Here is a 22,805-nt window from a genome sequence, read left to right as displayed (position 1 = left end):
AGCTCCCTCTACACTTCCCATCACACACTCCCAGGACAGGGACAGTTAGATACAGAGTGAAGCTCCCTCTACACTGTCCCATCACACACTCCCAGGACAGGGACAGTTAGATACAGAGTGAAGCTCCCTCTACACTGTCCCATCACACGCTCCCAGGACAGGGACAGTTAGATACAGAGTGAAGCTCCCTCTACACTGTCCCATCACACACTTCCAGGGCAGGGACAGTAAGATACAGAGTGAAGCTCCCCATACACTGTCCCATCACACACTCCCAGGACAGGGACAGTTAGATACAGAGTGAATCTCCCTCTACACTGTCCCATCACACACTCCCAGGGCAGGGACAGTTAGATACAGAGTGAAACTCCCTCTACACTGTCCCACCACACACTCCCAGGGCAGGGACAGTTAGATACAGAGTGAAGCTCCCTCTACACTGTCCCATCACACACTTCCAGGGCATGTTAGACACAGTGCCATCAGTTTCTCAGAACTGATAGGTTAACTTCAGTCCTTTGTCCACAAATGCTGTAGAACATTTATTTTAAGTTTTTGTGTGTGTTGTTTCTAAATACCCCCTCTCCTTGCAAAAGTGGGAGTTTAGACCATCAGTAACTGGGTTGAATGTAAAGTAAACACTCCTCATAAATGCTGATGCTAAAATTCATCAGACAATTGATTGACCATTCTGTAAGTAGATTAATGTCTGCTTGCATTTTCTATTGCTAATTTAGTTTTCCAGCATTTGCAGTGATTTAGCCCTCGGGGCCCTGTGCAATATTCTCAATGGCAGTAATTAAAATTTACAAGATGATAGAATCCTAATTTACTAAACTGTGTGTGAAGTTGAGATGATACTGCAGAATGAAGAATAATTACATCATTACCAGAATGCGTCAGTCACTGACCTCTCTCCACTCCTCCCGAATATTAAATGGTGTTTTGGTGGTGACCCCTCTCTACACTTTACTAGCAGGGTTAAATACAATTTCACTTTGGATAATTGATTCATTTGGAAAAGTGTGTCAAATCATTCTCAGTGTTGTTATTCAATCATCAAAGTACCCTCTTCTCACTCAGACCGAGTGACAGGGTTGAGACTGGCATGCTAATCTTTTAACATGCGCCTTCGCATTGATAGTCAATGGTCCCAATGAATTGTGTGGTGCAGGAGTAGGGCATTCAGCCCACTGTCCTTGTCCTATTCTTTTGAAAGAGGTGGATTTTTTTCATCTGAGAGTAGAGGGGAATGGGCAGGGATGTGAACCCCTGATCAGATAAACTTTGATGTTTCTTATCGTCAAGTGTGACGTTGTGTACAAGACCATGTACCATTTGTACATGTGGTGTACTAGGCTACAGCACCTATTCACATATCTGAGGGGGAAGCTTCTTGCCATTTGGCTGCATTATAGCCCAGTTAGCAGGGGGGCAGGGAAGGAGCAATGGATCAGCTGCGATAAGACCATAAGATATAGGAGCAGAATTAGGCCATTTGGCCCATCGAGTCTGCTCCATCATTTCATCGTGGCTGACCCAATTTTCCTCTCAGCCCCAATCTCCTGCCTGCTCCCCGTATCCCTTCATGCCCTGACTGATCAAGAATCTATCAAACTCTGCTTTAAGTATACAGAAAGAATTGGTCTCCACAGATGCCTGTGACAAAGAATTCCACAGATGGAACACCCTCTGGCTAAATACATTCCTCCTCATCTTTGTTCTAAAAGGGCATCCCTCTATTCAGAGGCTGTGCTCTTAGACTCTCCCACCATATGAAACATCCTCCCCACATCCACTCTGTTAAGGCCTTTCACCATTCGATAGGTTACAATGAGGTTGCCCCCTTATTCTTCTCAATTTCAGTGAATTCAGGCCCTGAGCCATTATACGCCCTTCATATGACAAGCCATTCAATGCTGGCATCATTTCTGTGAACCTCCTTTGAACCCTCGCCAGTTTCAGCACATCCTTTCAAAGATAAGGGGCCCAAACCTGCTCACAATACTCCAAGTGAGGCTTTGCCAGTAGTTCATAAAGCCTCAACATTACATCCTTGCTTTAATATTCTAGTTGTCTTGAAATGAATGCTAACATTACATTTGCTTTCCTCACCACAGATTCAACCTGCAAATTAACCTCTAGGAATCCTGCACAAGGACTCCCAAGTCCCTTTGCACCTCAGTTTTTTTTTTGTATTTTCTCTCCATTTAGAAAATCATCAACCCTTTCATTTCTTCTACCAAACTGCATGACCACACATCTTCCGACACTGTATTCCATCTGCCATTTCTTTGCCCATTCTCCAAATCTGTCTAAGTCCTTCTGTAGCCTCTCTACTTCCTCAAAACTGCCTGTCCTCTGCCTCTCTTCATATCATCTGCAAACTTTACAACAGAACCATCAATTCTATTAGCCAAATAATTGACATATGACACAAAATCATTCGGTCCCAACACAGACCCCTGTGGAATACCACTAGTCACCAGCAGCCAGTCAGAAAAGTCTCCTTTTATTCCCACTCTTTGCCTCCTGCCAATCAGCAACTGCTTTATCCATGCTAGAATCTTCCCTGTAATGCCATTGGCTCATGGCGTGTTAAGCAGCGTCAAGTGTGGCACCTTGTCAAAGGCCTTCTGAAAATCCAAGTACACAACAACAACCAATTCTCCTTTGTCTATCCTGCTTATTATTTCTTCAAAGAATTCCAACAGATTTTCCCTTGAGGAAATCATGCTGACTACAGCTTATTTTATCATGTTCCTCCAAGTACCCTGAGACGTCATCCTTCATAATCAACTCCAACATCCTTAATAATTGCCATCTCAGTTAATGGAGGAATGGCAGTGCTCAGATAATATGAAAAAAATAGAGAGGGACAGAGAGTTTAATGGGTCCAGAGGCTGCTATAAAACCGTACGACATAGGAGCAGAATTTGGCCGTTCATCCAATCAAGTCTGCTCCATCACTCAATCATGGCTGCTCCCAGATCCCACTCAACTCCATGCTCTTGCCTTCTCACCATATCCTTCGATGCACTGACCGATCAGGAAAAGTTCAACTTTTGCCTTAAATATACAAATGGACTTGGCCTCTACCATAGACTGTGGCAGAGCATTCCATGCATTTACTATTCTCAGGCTAAAAATATTTCCTCCTTCCCTCTGTTCTAAAGGTTCGCCCCTCAATTTTGAGATGTTTCCTTCAGTTCTAGATACCCTGCACCATAGGAAACTTCCTCTCCACATCCACCCTATCTAGTTCTTTCAAAAATTCAATAGGTTTCAATGAGATCCCCCTGCATTCTTCTAAATTCCAGTGAGTACAGGCCTAAAGCTGCCAAACTCTCTTCATATGTTAACCCCTTCACTCCTGGAATCATCCTCGTGAACCTTCCTCTGGAGTCTCCCCAATGACAACACATCCTTTCTGAGATATGGGACCCAAAACATTTGACAACACTCCAAGTGCAGCCTGACTAGTGTCTCATAAAGGCTCACTATTATCTCCTTGCTTTTATATTCGATTCCCCCTGAAACAAATGCCAACATTGCATTTGCCTTCTTTACCACAGACTTATCCTGTACAATAACCTTCTGGGAGTCTTACCTGAGCATCCCAAGTCCCTCTGCACCTCTGATGTTTGAACTTTCTCCCCATTTAGATAATAGTCCGCACTATTGTTCCTTTTACCAAAATGCATTATCATACATTTCCCAATAGTCTATTGCATCTGCCACTTTTTTGCCCATTCTTTCAATTTGTCTAAGTCCTGCTGCAATCACATTGCTTCCTCAGCACTACCTACCCCTCTGCCTACCTTCATATCATCTGCAAACTTTCCCACAAAGCCCTCAGTTCCATTGTCCAAATTGACAAACAATGTGAAAAGTAGTAGTTCCTATACTAACCCTCGAGGAACACCACTAGTCACTGGCAGCCAATCAGAAAAGGCCCCCTTTATTCCCACTTGCTGCCTCCTGTCTGTCAGCCATTCTGCTATCTATGTCAGTATCTTTCCTGTAACACCATAGAATTTTATCTTGTTAAGCAGCCTCATGTGCGGCACTTTATTAAATGTCTTCTGAAAATCCAAGTAAATGACAACCACTGCCTCTCCTTTGTCCACCCTGGTTATTACTTCCTCGAAGAATTCTAACAGATTTGTCAGACAAGATTTCCCTTTGTAGAAGCCATGCTGAATTTAACTTCTTTTATCATTAGTCTCCAAGTACCTCGAAACTTCATCCTTAATAATAGACTCCAACACTTTCCCAACCACTGAGGTTAGGCTAACTGGCCTATAATTTCCTTTCTTCTGCCTCCTTTTCTTCTTGAAGAGTGGAATGATATTAGCTCAAACACCATCTACAAGTTTGCTGACGATACAATCATTGTTGGTAGAATTTCAGGTGGTGACAAGAGGCATAGGGAGGAGTGAGATATCCCAACTAGTTGAATGGTTCCACAGCAACAACCTGGCACTCAACATCAGTAAGACGAAAGAGCTGATTGTGGACTTGAGGAAGGGCAAGATGAAGGAACACATACCAATCATCATAGAGGGATCAGAAGTGGAGAGATTGAGCAGCTTCAAGTTCCTGGGTGTCAAGATCTCTGAGGATCTAACCTGGTCCCAACATAGGCAAGACAGCCGCTATACTTTTTTAGGAGTTTGAAGTGATTTGGCATGTCAACAAATACGCTCAAAACGTCTAGTTGTACCGTGGAAAGTATTCTGACAGGCTGCATCACTATCTGGTATGGGTGGCTACTGCACAGGACCAAAACAGCTGCAGAAGGTTGTAAATCTGATCAGCTCCATCTTGGGCACTAGCCCACAAAGTACCCAGGACATCTTTAGGAAATGGTGTCTCAGAAAGGCAGTGTCCATTACTAAAGACCTTCAGCACCCAGGGCATGCCCTTTTCTCACTGTTGCCATCAGGTAGGAGATACCGGCAGGAAGCAAACCCGAGATTACTACCCTTGAGGTCCTGCTTCTCATGTTCCTTCTTCACTCCCCATATTCTTTTTTTCAGGACCTCCCCCCTTTTCCTTCCTATGTCATTAGTACCAATATGTGCCACGACCTCTGGCTGCTCACTCTCCCTTTTAATGATATTGTGGATGCATCCAGAAACATCTCAGACCCTGGCACCTGGGAGGCAAACTACCATCTGTTACCAGTCGCGTACCAACTACTAGCCTCTCTCTCTTCTTGAAGAGTTGAGTGACGTTTGCAATTCTCCAGTCTTCAGGAACAATTCCAGATCTAGAGATTCTTGAAACAACATTGCTAATACTTCCATGATCTCTTCAGCCACATTTTTCAGAACTCTGGGGTGTATACCATCGGTCCAGATGAGTAATCTACCTTCAGACCTTTCAGTTTCCCAAGAACCTTCTCCCTATGATTTTGCAAATCAGACTCGATGGGCTAATTCTGCTCTTATATCTTATGGTCTTTACTAATCAAGAACCTATCGATCTCCACTTTATATATAATTAATGACTTGGCCTCCACAGCCAAGAACTCCACAGCAATGAATTCCACTGATTCACTGTAAAGGCATCCGTTAGTCTTGCGAGACCATGGATCTGTGCCTGGAAAGTCTTCACTCTCCAGGGCACAGGCCTGGGCAAGTTTGTATGGAAGACCGGCAGTTGCCCATGCTGCAAGTCTCCCCTCTCCATGACACCAATGTTGTCCAAGGGAAGGGCATTAGGACCCATACAGCCTGGCACCAGTGTTGTCGCAGAGCAATGTGTGATTAAGTGCCTTGCTCAAGGACACAACACGTTGCCTTGGCTAGGACTCGAACTCACAACCTTCAGATCACTAGTCCCATGCCTTAACCACCTGGCCACGTGCCCACACTTAGATTCACCAGGTTCGCCATGTCTGTCAAAATAAATTACTCCTTGTCCCCGTTCTAAATAGACATCACTCTATTCTGAGGCTGTGCCCTCTGATCCTCGGCTCTGCACTAGAAGAAACATCTCCTCCACATCCACTCTATTTAGTCCTTTCAATAAGGATGGGAATGATTTTGTTTTATTTCTTTTAATCATGAATTGCCTGGTTGTTGCTGTTTTTTGTTTGTAATATGATTGTCCTATAGTACTGTAGTGGTTTGAATTCATAAATGTATTGTTCTTAAAGAAATTAATTGGGATGTCAGAGAGCCATGCAGCATGGAAAAAGGCCGTCCAGCCCAACTTGTCTCTGTTGTCAGTGAGCTGATCTCATTGCCTGCATTTGGCCCATATCCCTTTCTCCTCTCTGGTTGATAGGTTAGTTGGTCATTGTGATTAGGCTGGGATTAAATCAGTGGTTGCTGGGTGACGTGGCTCGAAATACCAGAAGGGCTGATTCCGTGCTGTATCTAAATAAAAAAATAACTTTTGATGCCCTTACTAATCGGGGGGCAGCATGATTAGTGTAACACTATTACAGCACCAACGATTGAAGTTCAATTCCTGTTGCTGTCTGTAAGGAGTTTCAATATTCTCCACGTGACCACATCATGGGATTCTTCTGGGTGTTGCAGTTTCCTTCTACTTTCCAAAAACATAAGGGTTAGGGTTACTAATTTATTTTTACATATTCTTACTGCAATTTACAGTAAATTTTATGCATCGCACTGTCCTGCTGCCATAAAACAACAGATTTGATGAATGTATGTCAGTGAAAATAAAACCTAATTCTGATCAGAATCTGAATCACTTTATTGCCAGTGGGTGAAACACACCAGAATTGATTGTGGTTCAGTGCCAAGCATCAAACACAGGACAATACCATAACAGACTACACAACAGCAACCAACAACTTACAAGACACTAGTGCAAACATCCACGGGCAATCAACAATTAGAGAATGGTCACATGAGCAAACGTCAATAATCAAATTTAAGTAAATGTGAGCATATGAACAAACTCAATAATTATCAACAACACAAAATAATCTGCAGATGCTGTGATCAAACCAATACTTTCAGTACGCTGGATGAACTCAGCAGGTCGGGCAGCATCAGTCAGAAATGATGAGTCGACATTTTGGGCCAGAACCCTTCATCAAGTAAGGGTTGTAAGCGTAAGTGCTACACCTGTCCCTACACCTCCTCTCTTGCCACCATTCAAGGCCCCAAACAGTCCTTCCAGGTGAGACAACACTTCACTTGTGAGTCTGTTGGGGTCATCTATTGCATCCGGTGCTCCCGGTGCGGCCTCTTCTACATCAGTGAAGCCCGACGTAGATTAGGGGACTGCTTTGTCGAGCACCTCCACTCCGTCCGCCACAACAGACGGGATCTCCCGGTAGCCACCCACTTCAACTCTGCTTCCCACTCCCATTCAGATATGTCCATACATGGCCTCCTCTACTGCCATGATGAGGCTAAACTCAGGTTGGAGGAGCAATACCTCATATACCGTCTAGGTAGTCTCTAGCCCCTTGGTATGAACATAGAATTCGCCAACTTCCAGTAATTCCCTCCCCCTCCCTTCCTCTATCCCTATTTCACTCTACCCCCTCCCCCAGCTCCCTCATGGTTCCGCCTCCTTCTTCTACCACCCATTGTTTTCAGGGCTATGACGTCAATGCCCCACCCCTCTGTCTTTCAAATTACTGGTCTTTCAACTGAAGCTACAAGCATTCTTCAAATCCTTCCCCATCTTTCATTCTTCAGTCCTGACGAAGGGTTCTGGCCCGAAACGTCGACTCATCGTTTTTGACTGATGCTGCCCAACCTGCTGAGTTCCTCCAGCGTACTGAAAGTGTTGCCTCAATAATTATCAACAGAACACGGAGGGTAGGAAAGTCCATTTACGGGGTGTTGTGCAGGGACATTTAGGGTGTAGGGAAATGCAATGGGTGACAGATGACACATATTGCTCATAACGGAGACTGCTCTATATAACTTACAAACACTGTCACTGAGATGTGTTCACTTTGAGAGATGGTCTCTGATGTAATGATTTGTTCATAATGGAAGTAAAGGGCTGCAGCTTCTGTTAAGCACATGAAATATCTCTCACATTTGTTATCACAAAATCCTACAAGGGTATTACACCTGAGTGAGTTTTGTTGAGAAACTGGATAGCTACAAGAAAGAAGCTTCGGAAATGACATGTAGTCCTGGCGGTGACGGACTTGCAGTGTCCCCCGATGGCATTCTGATTCTGACGGGATTACCAAGAACTATGTTTCAGTGAGTCCTTAACTAGTTAGGTGCTTGCCCCAACATCCTGCGTGGCTTAATTCACAGGAGGTTGGGGGAGAGATTTGGCTGCTGGAGGGCCAACAACAAAAGAGAAAATCCTGCGGCAACTTGCAGGGAGTCCCCTGCCTTGACATGAATTGCTGGGTTAATTTACATACTAATAGCAGCAAACGACGTTACACTTGCCTTCCTTACCCCCTAAGTTACAGCCTCCCAGGTTGCTTTTGCACCCTTTTGCACTGAGAGGTCTCACCTCCATGAGGGTAGGATGGGAAAGGAAGAGGAAGGACACAGATGGTGCTGATTGGCTTCTACCCATGGTATGGGAAAGGTAATTTTATTAGTCTTTATTGGAGAGCGTGGAAGATGGGCGTGATCCAGCAAAAGACCTTCAAACCAGCAGGAAGTAAAGAACTCCTCTACTGTTTACAAAAGGAGGGAACTTGGCAGGAAAAAGGAGAAGCTGATTTGCTTTGTTATATGGATGAGACAATGAATTAAATCCCCACTGTGCTGGGTCGAGGGAGTTATTGGAAAGGGACGATTTTTTCAATGATAAACACGAAGATCCGAGATGGAAGTTTGCCCAGTGTGCCCAGTGCTCCATGCCAATCTTTCTGATCACATTAGCCCCTTAATAACTGAAGTTACCAAGGCAACTAATGCACTCCGTGTGGTTACATCAAGAACATATTACACCGTAGAGACTTGGAGAAAGACATACGCTTACACTCTAAAATCAAAGCAGATTACATCAAATTTCTTGTGAATTTGAGACCCAGATGTTCCAAAATTTCGAAACCCCCTTCATCAAACCCCGCAGGTTGTTTACAGAATCCAACTACCAGATACTCACCAAGCACGGCTAACTCAGAAAAAAACACAAGGATTTCCATGATTAGTTAACAATCCTGCCACTTTTAACAATCTCTCTCAAAAAATGTAAACCATCTCCCTCAAAAGATAATTAATAGGTTAGCTCTTTTGAACTACATTCCTGAACTTTGGAACTCAAAACCTAAAACTATAAAGGACACAGACACGAGGAAATCTGCACATGCAGGATGCAGAGTCAGTTCACACTTTTAAACAGCAGCTCAAAACCCATTTATTTAACTTTGTTTTTATTTAACATCTTTTTGTCTTTTATTTTCATGCTTGTACTTTATCCCATTGTGAAGCACTTTGAACTACATTGTCTGTATGAAAAGTGTTCTATAAATAACTTATTTATGCTATTATTTTATACTATTATTTTTTTCTTTGCTGAAGCTGGTAAATCTTGAGGTATGAGCATAGCCAAGCACCCTAATTTCTCAATTGCGAGACTATTCTAGTGGTGGTTAGAGTTGTGGCTTTCTGAAGATTTACATAAATATTGATGTGTAGCCCTAATTGTTTAATGCTATTGTGTGGACACTTTGGGATGATACCAGTTGTAGGTGTTACTGTTGTGGCAACGTATATCCTGCTCATGTTCCAAAGTCTTTCTATTTCCTCTTTTTATTCAGCATATTTCTGGTGCTTTTCACTTACTGATTTCTGTATGTTGTGTGTGTTCGAAATGACTACATTTATTAAGTAAGTTGTTCTTGCTTGTTTATCCTGTAATATTACATCCAGATGATTATTATGGATTGCCCTATCTATAATAATGGATCAGTTGTAATATAATTTGTGGGGCACTGACACTAAAACTGGATCAGGCTTGAATCTATAGTGAGATATGGTGACTTTTATGAGTTTGTATTTTAAGCAAGATATTGGTGAATGATGTTTGCCACTTGATTATGCCTGTATAAGTAATCATTGAATTAAACTGCTGCAGGATCCTGTAATTTGTTGGGATTGTTTTTGCACCTATCACCTTGAATTGTGTATTTTTTGACATTTTTTGTGTTAACCACCTGGTGTTGTATTGCTGCTGCAAGGAACCCCTCTGTTTCTGGGAAGATGTGTCCAACTCTGAGCCAGTTGGTTGATGCCTCATTGTCGACATATAGTCTCCTCAGATCGTGGAATGTCTTCCATGGAGAGTCATGCTCTTCCATTGGTTAACTTTTTCTTCAATAGTGATAATTTCTTCATCTTTCTGGGTTGTGCTTTCATTTAAGTTCAGTGGAGTGTACTTCTTATCAGAATTGCATATGCTTGCGTGGGGTGCTGAATCCTGTTTTCGTTGATGAAAATATATCCTTCGAAGATTTATCTGACAGTTGTGTAAAGTTTTATGTCTCCTATTCCTCTTCCTCCTTCTGTTCTATGTAGGGTTCATCTAAGTGCTTTCGAGTGTACACAGTGTTTTCTAAAATCTGTCATTTCAGTGCTTATTTTACATTGCAAATTTTCAAGATCAGTTTCAGATCAAGATATTATGCCAAAAGAATATGTTAATGCAGGTGTACTGAAGTGTTTATTGTCTTTGTTATATTTTTACTACAGAGCTCTGGCAGATTTTCTTAAGCTTTGAAGTAATGCTGATCACACTGTGATTTATTTTCTTTGCTTGTTGATATCCCAGATATTTACATATTTCATATTCATCCATCGGCTTTATTGTATTATTATTATTATTAATCCTGACTCAACTTGTACTCCTCCCCTCCACCCATCTTCTTAATCTGACTGCCGCCCCCTTCCTTCTCAGTCCTGATGAATGGTCTTGGCCCGAAACCTCGGTTGTTTACTCCCCCCAGCATAGATGCTGCCTGCTCTATTGAGTTCCTGCAGCATTTCGCGTGTGTCGTTCTGGATTGCCAGCACCTCTTGAGTTGATGTGCTGTTGATAATAAACCATGGGTGCACCTTCACCAAGAGGACACCTTTGGGATTGCAGTCCCTGAGAAACAGACAATGCAGCGAACACTGGCCGGCGGAACAGGAGAAGCAGGGAGAACCTTACCCATTCTCGTGGTGGTCCATGACGTAGTGGTCCAGCTCGGTACCGGGGAGCGGCTGCACTGGGGGAGGCGGCAGAGGTACGTTCGACCAGTTGGACCCTGTGTTCTTATGTGGTTTGATGTTGTTCTTATTTTTCTTTTTCTTCCCACTTTTCCCACCTGCAAACACCATGACACGTTATGGCTCTCTGGTTCAACCATCAGTTCGCTCAGAGATAAACAGGTACATAAACAGCTGAATAATCTTGCAGAGTATTCCAAAATGCTAGCAGCTCACTATGCCTGCCTAATCTGTTCTGGTCTCAGAATCCAAGTACATCCCTTTAGAACAGAGTTGAGGAGGAATTTCTTTAGCCAGAGGGTAGTGAGCCTATGGAGGACAAGTCATTGTGTATATTTAAAGTGGAGGTTGATAGGTTCTTGATTAGTCAGGGAGTCAAAGGTTATGGGGAGAAGGCAGGAGAATGGGCTTGAGAGGGTAAATAAATCAACCATGACAGAATGGTGAAGACTTGATGGGCCAAACGCCCTTAGTCTGCTCCTATTTCTGATGGTCTTAGAGAAATGGAGAGATACAGCATGAAAGCAGGCCATTTGGCCCATTGAGTCTACACTGACCACCAATCATACCTCATTAATCACAGCTGCTCTTGCTCAGATCTCTCCATCCTCACCTTAACTCTCTATGACATTCCCCCTTGTACGTTTATCCAGTTTCCCATCAGATTTACCTCTGCTCTTCCTTGCGAGCTCTCCCTTTTGGATTATTATCCCTTATCCCTGACTGCTATTTGAAGGAGATTATTCCAAATTCCCAAGATGGAATTACTACTGACCCTGCATTGTCAACGAGCCAGGGATCTGTCTGTTATGCAATTAGAAACACCTCCACATCAAACCTTGTCAAACTTCTGCATTATCATTAAAAACTCTGTCAGGTCATCTCTCAGTCTTCAACTTTAAAGAAAAGTCCCACAGTATGAAAGAGGATCTTCAGCTGATCAGCTCCGTACTGACAATCAAGGTCTTTGTTTGGAACATGTTTGACTGAAGGGATACTTAACTAAGCAGAAGATATAATTTCCAAGGCATGGTAACTCATGAATACTACCTCACTATTTTGTTCTTTTTACACTTCTTATTTATTTTTTATATTTCTTATCATTAATTATAGATAAGATGGTGGCACACATACACACAGCAGCCTCTCGGGGTCCAGCCAAAGGTGCTCTTTTCTGTGTTAAATGTGTTTCCATATGTAGTAGGACTATTCTTGACTCCAGTAACTACTGTACGGCAGGTCCACTGCATCAGTGACCTGCTCATTATTCAGAGTCACCTGCTGGGGTGCCATAAGAGCCAGCCTGTGGTTCAGAGAAGGTGAGTCAGCCCACTGGGCCAACAGAGCCACGTTGGGCCACTGGGCCAGGTGGGGCTGAGCCGAGCTGTCGGGCCTGGGGATTCGAGCCAGGCTGTCAGGCCGATACATTTGTGTTCGGTGGTCTGGCCACAGGAGACGGATTGGGTTCAGAAGAGCTGACCTGGGTTGAGGTCATGCTGCTGCCTGCAATTCGAAGGCATCGCAGTTGGTGCCTTCGTGTTGGTGCGAAGGTGGCAAGTAGTGAAACCGTGAGTGACAGCCTTGGACATTACCCTTACAATTGCAAAACCCCACTGGACACTGATTGCCGCAGCCCTGCTTCCCTTGTTCCATGGGACGTAGGTGGCGAGGCAGCAGTGTTGCCTCAGTTGTAAGAAGGACAAGGCCTCAGTCACACACACAAAATGCTGGAGGAACTCAGCAGGCCAGGCAGCATCTATGGAAAAAAGCACAGTTGACGTTTTGGCCCAAAACCCCTCAGCAGGACCCTCCTGCCAAAGGGTTTTGGGCCAAAATGTCAACTGTATTTTTTTTTCCATAGATGCTGCCTGGCCTGCTGAGTTCCTCCAGCATTTTGTGTGTGTTGCTCGGATTTCCAGCATCTGCAGATTTTCTCTTGTTCCAGGCCTCAGTCCTCGGGCTCGTGTTGTAGCATGGCATCCGGGCTCAGTTGTGGGGGGTGGCGGGGGGGTGGGGTGTAGCCACTCCCTTTGGTGCTGCCCTCCAGTGTTGGATCTGTGGAATTACAGGCTGGATGGCCGGGAACCATCAACTTGCGGGACTTGTTGTCAGGATCTTGGACTAAAAATATGTTTTCTTACTTGTCATGCTCTTTTTTTCTCCCCCTTTCTCACTATTTTGAATGACGATTAAACTTGATTTGATTTGATTTGAATTTTTTATGTGGCTGGGTTGGCTTGTTCTCCGATCTTGGCAATTTATTTGCAAACATTTTGTCACCACGCAAGAAGACATTGTTAGTGCACTGTTGATTGTGGTGTGTCCTCCAATCAGCTGATTGGACCTCATTTCGGAGACTCATTTGTGACGTAGCAAGGAAATCTTGTTGCTGATTGGTTCTGTGGTGAAATTCATGCATTTGGTCCACAACGACACATACATAAAATCGAGGTCTAAATGTTTGCTCACAGAATTGTTTGTGGAAAACCACGTATCTAGAAATTCCCTTGCATGCCGCGTGCTTGCTTGTGCTGTGACTTTCTCTGAAGCCCAATCGCATTTGTGCCCCTTTCGATCTTCATGGGTAGAGAAGAGGGAGAGCTTGTCACGCCGCCTCTCACAGCCAGTTGATGTTCATGGATCCCTGTGGATAGTTTTCTCCCAGTTTGGCTGATGTATTATTTACTGCAGTCCCCACATTCGATTTTCTAGACTACAGTGGTCTTAGACCATAATACCATAGGACATGGGAGCAGAATTAGGCCATTCAGCCCATTAAGTCTGGTCTGCCATTCTATCATGGCTGATCCCGGATTCCACTCAACAGTCTAATCGTTTGTTTTGTACTTATCGTCTGCAAAGTACTGTCCTCAACATTGCTGTTAGCTTGTGTGTGACAGAAAGTCTCTTTTTGGAGCAGTCAGGCCATAATTTCCAACGTATGAAAGGACAACCCATTTAGTCACGGTTTGGTTGGTGCATTGTCGACTTTGTAGGCGTCTTTATATGAAATTCTGTGGGCATCTGTTTTATGCGAGTACTTCAAAGAGATGTTTCTTCTCTTTATCTTTCAAAGAGCTGCAGTGTGTCTCTCACCTACTGAGTTACTTCCATTTTTTAATGTTTTGTAGTGTACCACTGCCGTAAAACAACAAATTCGTGACAATGAATCTGATTCTGATTCATATTTATGCAGACTCAGAGTTATTTATCACATATATTTTGAAACATACAGTGGAAGACATTGTTTGCTTTAGCAAACATACCAAGAACGTGCTGGGACCAGCCCACAAGTGGCGTCACACACTCCAGTGCCAATTCTGATTCTGATTCTAACATTAATTAGTCCATAACTTGAGAACTGTGTGCAGTTCTGGTCACTGCATCTGACTGAGGTAGAGAGGAAGCAGAGGAGATTTACCAGAATTTCGTCTGGAGTGGAGCATTTCAGTTATGGGGAGGAGTGGACAGGTTGGGTTTGTTTTCAATGGAACTTCGTTCCTCAAGTTGAGAGCCAACGTTCAAAAAATTTATTATCAAAGTACACACATGGCACCATGTCAATTTCTTAGGAAGCAGCTCTTTTGCAAGGAGAAAGGGAAATCTGGAACTCTCTCAAAAAAAATCGTAGTGACTGAAAATTAACTGATTGATAGTTTTCATTGCTTATTAAGAGTTAAAGAGTCCAGGTGGGCGGACAGAAACAGATGATGACCTCGGTGCATCAGGCTGGAAAAGCTGCCTTCTGTTCTCCTGAGAACAAAATTGTGCCGATGGAAAAGAGATGAAACCTACCCTAACCCCAATGCATCGCCTCGCTGCTGAATAACGAGCATTCGGGGATTCTGAAGCAGGAAAGGGAAGCCGCTAGGAGCAATCAGCTAAGCCGGCAGCATCGGTGAGAGAGCAGCGGAAAGGATGCATCAAGCGTGGCCCGCTTTGACAAGAGATGCCATTTGAAACATACCTGTCTGTCTGTCTCTTGCTCTGCACAGATTGACTGTTCCAACTATTGTCTGTAGGATTCATCACTTCATTTTATACTTCAAACAAGGTGAGATGGTGAGAGAAGGAGGAGGAGGGTTGAAGTTGGTTCAGTGTCGGGAACAGACCAGGAATGGGCCTGTCAGCCACAGGAACAGGTGTGTGTTCAGGACAAGTGCAGGGAGTCAGAGTCAGATTGGGTTTGGACCATCAGGCATTGGAGCTGAATTAAGATATTTGGCTCATCGAGTGCTCCACCATTTAATCATGGCAGATTTTTTTCCTCTCTCAACCCCATTCTCCAGCCTTCTCCCTGTAATCTTTGATGCCCTGGCTAATCAAGAACCTATCAACCTCAGCTTTCCTGGGGAAAGCTCTTTCACAGAGGGCAGGTGGTGCAGCAATGTCCAGGATGAGAGATAAGCAGGCACGCAAAGAGGTCTTTGGTTGTCATAAGTCTGCACCAGCTCCATATCGAGGGGCTCCGACTATTTTCATCAGACCGTAAGACACAAGAGTAGATTTATGCCATTCAGCCCATCGAATCTCTGCCATTCAATTATGGCTGATTTCTACTCCCTCTCAAACCCACCTGTTCTCCTGCCTTCTCCACATAACTATGGGCATTCTTACAAACCTCAACAAATCTGTGAGAACTCAAGAGAGTGAGTTTGTTGAATGCCTACAAGATGGCTTTTTAGAGCAGTTTGTCATTGAGTCTACTAGGGGATCATCTATACTGGATTGGGTGTTATGTAATGAACCAGAGGCAATTAGGGAGCTTAAGGTAAAAGAGCCCTTAGGAGCCAGTGATTGCAGTGCGATTGAGTTCAACTTAAAATTTGATAGGGAGAAAGTAAAGTCTGATATAGCTGTATTTCAGTGGAGTAAGGGAAATGACAGTGGTGTGAGAGAGGAGTTGGCCAAAGTAAATTGGAAGGAGCTGCTGGCAGGGATGACAACAGAGCAACAATGGCATGAGTTTCTGGGGAAAATGGGGAGGGTGCAGAACAGATGTATTCCAAAAATGAAGAAATAGCTAAATGGCAAAATAGTATTGGACTCTGGCATGGCAGCCAGGGAGGTCAAAGCTAATGTAAAAACAAAAGAGAAGGCAAAACAAAGCAAAAATTAGTGGGAAGATAGAGGATTGGAAAGTTTTAAAAAACCTACAGAAAGCAACTAAAAGAATCAGTCAAAGGGAAAAGATGAAATATGAAAGCAAGCTAGCAAATAATATCAAGGTGGATAGAAAAAGCTTTTTCAGGTATGTAAAAAATAAAAGAGAGATGAGAGTGGATATAGGACCACTAGAAAATGAGGCCGGAGAAATAATAATGGAGGCAAGGAGATGACAGATGAACTTAATGAGTATTTTGCATCAGGTCTTCAATGTGCAAGATACTTGCAGTGTGACAGATGCTGCAGTGTGTGAAGGAAGAGAAGTGAGTGCAGTTACTACCACAAGGGAGGAGGTGCTTAAAAAGCTGAAAGACCTAAGGACAGATAAGTCACGTGGTCGAGATGGACCGCACCAAAGGGATCTGAAAGAGATAGCGTTAGAGTTACTGGCATATTAGAGCATTGGCTGATTGGTGGAGGCAGCGAGTGGGAATAAAAGGATTCTTTTCTGGTTGGCTGCCAGTGACAAGTGGTGTTCTGCAGGGGTCGGTGTTGGGACCACTTCTTTTTATGCTCTATATCAATGATGTAGATGATGGAATAGATGGCTTTGTTGCCAAGTTTGCAGATGATATGAAGATTATAAGACCATAAAATATAGGAGCAGAAGTAGGCCATTCGGACCATCAAGTCAGCTCCGCCATTCAATCATGGGCTGATCCAATTCTTCCAGCCATCCCCACTCCCCTGCCTTCTCCCCATACCCTTTGATGCCCTGGCTAATCAAGAACCCATCTATCTCTGCCTTAATGACTTGGCCTCCACAGCCGCTCGTGGCAACAAAATCCACAGATTTACCACCCTCTGACTAAAGTAATTTCTCTGCATCTCAGTTCTAAAAGGACGTCCTTTAATCCTAAAGATGGGCCCTCTTGTCCTTTGAATCCCCTACCATGGGAAATAACTTTGCCATATCCCATCTGTTAAGGCCTTTTACATTCAGAACGTTTCTATGAGATCCGTCCCCACCTCATTTTCCGGAGTACAGCCCAAGAGCTGCCAGACGTACCTCATATGGTAAACCTTTCATTCCTGGAATCATTCTTGTGAATCTTCTCTGAACCCTCTCCAATGTCAGTATATCCTTTCTGAAATAAGGAGCCCAAAACTGTACACAATACTCCAAGTGTGGTCTCACAAGTGCCTCGAGAGACTCAACATCACATCCCTGCTCTTACATTTTATACTTCTAGAAATGAATGCCAACATTGCATTTGCCTTCTTCACAATCGACTCAACCTCGAGGTTAACCTTCTGGGTATCTTGCACGAGGACTCCCAAGTCTCTTTGCATCTCTGCATTTTGAATTCCCTCTCCATCTAAATAATAGTCTGCCCATTTATTTCTTCCAGCAAAGTGTATGACCATATACTTTCCAACATTGTATTTCATTTGCCACTTCTTTGCCTATTCCCCAAAACTATCTAAGTGTCTCTGCAGGTTCTCTGTTTCCTTAACACTACCTGCTCCTCCACCTATCTTTGTATCATCGGCAAATTTAGCCACAAATCCGTTAATCCCATAGTCCAAATCATTGACATACATCGTAAAAAGCAGCGGTCCCAACACCGACCCCTGTGGAACTCCACTGGTAACTGGCAGCCAGCCAGAACAGCATCCCTTTATTCCCACTCTCTGTTTTTTGCTAACCAGCCAATGCTCCATCCACACTAGTAACTTCCCTGTAATTCCACGGGCTCTTATCTTGCTAAGCAGCCTCATGTGTGGCACCTTGTCAAAGGTCTTCTGAAAATCCAAGTACACCACGTCTACTGCATCTCCATTGTCTAGGCTGCTTGTAATTTCCTCAAAGAATTGCAGTAGGTTTGTCAGGCAGGATCTTCCTTTCAGGAAACCATGCTGGCTTTGGCCTATCTTGTCATGTGCCTCCAGGTACTCAGTAATCTCATCCCTAACAATCAGTTCCAACAACTTCCCAACCACTGATGTCAGGCTAACAGGTCTATAGTTTCCTTTCTGCAGCCTCCCACCCTTCTTAAATAGCGGAGTAACATTTGCAATTTTCCAGTCACCCAGTACAATGGCAGAATCTATCGATTCTTGAAAGATTGGTGAAAGGGCAGGTAGTGTTGAGGAAACAGGTAGGCTGCAGGAAAAATTAGACAGATTAGGAGAATGGGCAAGAAAGTGGCAAATGAAATACAATGTTGGAAAATGCATGGCCATGAAATTTGGTAGTAAAAATAAATGTGCAGACTATTTTCTAAACGGGGAGAAATTGCAGGAATTTGAGAGGCAGAGGGACTTGGGAGTCCTTGTGCAGAACACCCTAAAGGTTAACTTGTACGTAGAGTCAGTGGTGAGGAAGGCAAATGCAATGTTAGCATTCATTTCAAGAGGTCTAGAATACAAGAGTAGGGATGTGATGCTGAGGCTTTATATGACATGGGTAAGGCCTCGCATTGAGTATTGTGAACAGTTTTGGGCTCCTCATCTAAGAAAAGATGTGCTGGCTTTGGAGAGAGTCCAGAGATGGTTTATAAAAATGATTCTGGAATGAAAGAGTTATCATACGAGGGAAGTTTGATGGCTCTGGGCCTGTACTCGTTGGAATTTAGAAGGATGAGGGGCAATCTCTTTGAAAGCTTTTGAATTTTGAAAGGCCTAGACAGGCTAGATGTGGAAGGGATGTTTCACATAGTGGGGGAGTCTATGACCAGACGTAAAGCCTCAGGATAGAGGGACATCCGTTTGAAAAAGAAAGATGTGGAGAAGTTTCTTTAGCCAGAGGGTGGTGAATTTCTAGAATGTGTTATCATAGGCAGCTGTGGAGGCCAGGTCATTGGATGTATTTATGGTAGAGATTGATTAGACATGGCATCAAAAGTTACGGGGAGAAGGCCAGGGAATGAGGTTGAGGAGGGGAAGAAAGGATCAGCCATGATTGAATGGTAGAGTAGACTCCATGGGCCGAATGGCCTAATTCTGCTCCTATGTTTTATAATCTAAATCAGGAACTTATGAGCCTCCACTTTAAGTATACCCAATGATTTGACCTCCACTGTCACCTATGGTAACGAGTTCCTCAGATTCACCATCCTCTGGTTAAAGAAGTTCCTCCTCATTTCTCTTCTAAATGGATATCCTTCTACTCTGAGGCTGGTCCTAAATTCCCGCACTTTTGGAAACATCCTGTGCATATCCACTCCATTTAGACCTTCCAGTATTCAGCAGGTTTCAATGAGATTTCCCACCCTTCCCCACCCCTCCATTCTTCTCAACTGCAGCGAATACAAGCCCAGAGACACTAAGTACTTCTCATAGGCTAACACTTCTATCCCGGGATCACGAGCCAGCAGAAGGGGTCAGGTGTCATTAGTGCAATTAGTTTGTGGGCCGAAGGGCCTGTTCCTGTCTATACTGTTCTATGTTCTATGTTCTATGACAGGATGACAGGCACTTGAATATCTGGAGTATGGAGTGTTGTGCACACAAGACCATCAGACCATTCTGGATAAGACAGAGATGAGGAAATGCTACAGGCAGGGTTAGAGAAAGAGTGCAGAATTGGCTTTTCCAGACCTTTGAGCCACACCGCACAACAAACCCCCAATTTAACTCTTGCCTAATCGCAGAACAATTTACAATGGCTAATTGACCTATTCACCGGTACGCCTTTGTACTGTGCAAGGAAACCAGAGTACTGGAAGAAAACCCCTGTGTTCCACAGGGAAGACACACAACCTCCTTACAGTGGGCACCAGATTGAATTCTGAAGTCCGAAGCCCTGTGCTGTAACATCATCACTCCAACCACTACACTCCCATGGCTGGAGGAAATGAGTGATTTAGAGGGCAGATGATGGTATACCTCACAACATAAAACATAGAACATAGAACAGGCAGTAGGCCCACGATATTGTGCCAACCTTATAACCTGTACTAAGATCAGCCTAACAATTCCCCCCATTATTCTTTCGTCCATGCACCTACCTAAGAGTCTCCTCATGTCCCTAATGTATTGCCTCTACCACCACCCTGGGTGGATGTTCCACATACCCATTACTCTCTGTATAAAAACATGTTGTTCACTACCGATTCTACTCCCAGGGAGTTGTCAAGTAGGTCTGAGGATTTCACATTTAACATTGCTTCAGATAAACAGAGTTATCTTCACATGTGCTCAGATCAGACACAACATAGGTTACATGCAGAATTAAGCAGTGTTTACCCTGTCCCATCACCACACCCAGGATAGGAAAGGCACACATTGCATGCAGAGTGAATCTTCCTCTACACTGTTCCGTCACACATTCCCAGAGTAGGGAGTTAGATACAGAGTGAAGTTCCCTCTGCACTGTCCCATCACACACTCCCAGGGCACGGACAGTTGGATACAGAGTGAAGCTCCCTCTGCACTGTCCCATCACACACTCCCGGGCAGGGACAGTCGGATACAGAGTGAAGCTCCCTCTGCACTGTCCCATCACAGACTCCCAGGGCAGGGACAGTTAGATACAGAGTGAAGCTCCCTCTACACTGTCCCATCACACACTCCCAGGGCAGGGACAGTTAGATACAGAGTGAAGCTCCCTTCACACTGTCCCATCACACACTCCCAGGCAGGGACAGTTAGATACAGAGTGAAGCTCCCTTCACACTGTCCCATCACACACTCCCAGGCAGGGACAGTTAGATACAGAGTGAAGCTCCCTTCACACTGTCCCATCACACACTCCCAGGCAGGGACAGTTAGATACAGAGTGAAGCTCCCTTCACACTGTCCCATCACACACTCCCAGGCAGGGACAGTTAGATACAGAGTGAAGCTCCCTTCACACTGTCCCATCACACACTCCCAGGCAGGGACAGTTAGATACAGAGTGAAGCTCCCTCTGCACTGTCCCATCACACACTCCCAGGACAGGGACAGTTAGATACAGAGTGAAGCTCCCTCTGCACTGTCCCATCACACACTCCCAGGACAGGGACAGTTAGATACAGAGTGAAGCTCCCTCTACACTGTCCCATCACACGCTCCCAGGGCAGGGACAGTTAGATACAGAGTGAAGCTCCCTCTACACTGTCCCATCACACACTCCCAGGGCAGGGACAGTTAGATACAGAGTGAAGCTCCCTTCACACTGTCCCATCACACACTCCCAGGCAGGGACAGTTAGATACAGAGTGAAGCTCCCTCTGCACTGTCCCATCACACACTCCCAGGACAGGGACAGTTAGATACAGAGTGAAGCTCCCTCTACACTGTCCCATCACACACTCCCAGGGCAGGGACAGTTAGATACAGAGTGAATCTCCCTCTACACTGTCCCATCACACACTCCCAGGGCAGGGACAGTTAGATACAGAGTGAAGCTCCCTTCACACTGTCCCATCACACACTCCCAGGGCAGGGACAGTTAGATACAGAGTGAAGCTCCCTTCACACTGTCCCATCACACACTCCCAAGGCAGGGACAGTTAGATACAGAGTGAAGCTCCCTCTACACTGTCCCATCACACACTCCCAGGGCAGGGACAGTTAGATACAGAGTGAAACTCCCTCTACACTGTCCCATCACACACTCCCAGGGCAGGGACAGTTAGATACAGAGTGAAGGATTTGAAAAAGCTGCAGAGGCTTGTAGACTCGGCTAGCTGCATCATGATCCCTCCCCAGCATCCAGGTCATCTTCAAAAGGTACTGCCCCAAGAAGGCAGCACCTGCCTGTAAGGACCCTCACCATCCAGACATGACTTTTCTCATTGCTACCATTGGGGAAGAGGACCGTCTCTCAAAGTTTCAGGATCAGCTTGTTCCCCTCCACCACCAGATTTCTGAATGGACAATGAGGACTACCTCACTGCCTCTTGATTTCCACCTCAGATTTTTTCTGTTCCTTTTCATGTATTGCACTGTGCTGCCGCCGCCAAACAAAGGATCAGCGGGCACAGACTCAGATTACATTTAGAATGGAGATGAGGAGGACTTTCTTTAGCCAGAGGGTGGTGAATCTGAGGAATTTGTCACCACAGGTGGCTGGGGAGGCAAAGTCAGTGAGTATATTTAAGGGGGAGGTTAATAGGTTCTTTATTAGTCAGTACATGAAAGGTTACAGGGTGAAGGGAGGAGAATGGAATTGAGAGGGATAATAAATCAGCCATGACGGAATGGTGGAGCAGACCTTATTGGCCGACTGGCCTAATTCTGCTCCTATGTCTTATGGTCTTATGACTTTAAACCTGATTCTGATTCCAACGTCCATGCTGGGAGAGCAGACTTCTACACGGATACAAGGACAGCTCCTGACATTAGAATCAGTCCAGGTATCTGATCTGAAAAATCTGTGTCTGAATCAGATTTATTGTCACTGACATATGTTAAGAAATGTGTTGCTTTGCGATGTCAGTACAGTGCAATACATAAAATATACCATAAATTATAATAAGAAAATTTAAAAAAAATTAAACCAGTAGTGCAAAAAAGAGAACA

At 44.4% G+C, this 22,805-nt stretch overlaps 1 protein-coding gene across 9 annotated transcripts in view; it reads right to left on the bottom strand.

Moving 5' to 3' along the window:
• Positions 1 to 22,805, bottom strand: part of robo2 (roundabout, axon guidance receptor, homolog 2 (Drosophila)) — a 1,315,623-nt gene that overhangs the window by 65,709 nt on the left and 1,227,109 nt on the right. For all 9 annotated transcript variants that reach the window (XM_063050228.1, XM_063050229.1, XM_063050235.1 and 6 more), the window contains one exon: positions 11,128 to 11,284. In XM_063050228.1, coding sequence (XP_062906298.1) covers positions 11,128 to 11,284 — 157 coding nt within the window. The remainder of the gene's footprint in view (positions 1 to 11,127; positions 11,285 to 22,805) is intronic.

Source organism: Mobula hypostoma, chromosome 6, assembly GCF_963921235.1.
Source record: "Mobula hypostoma chromosome 6, sMobHyp1.1, whole genome shotgun sequence".
NCBI lineage: Eukaryota > Metazoa > Chordata > Chondrichthyes > Myliobatiformes > Myliobatidae > Mobula > Mobula hypostoma.
This window is presented reverse-complemented; position numbering and strand designations above follow the sequence as displayed.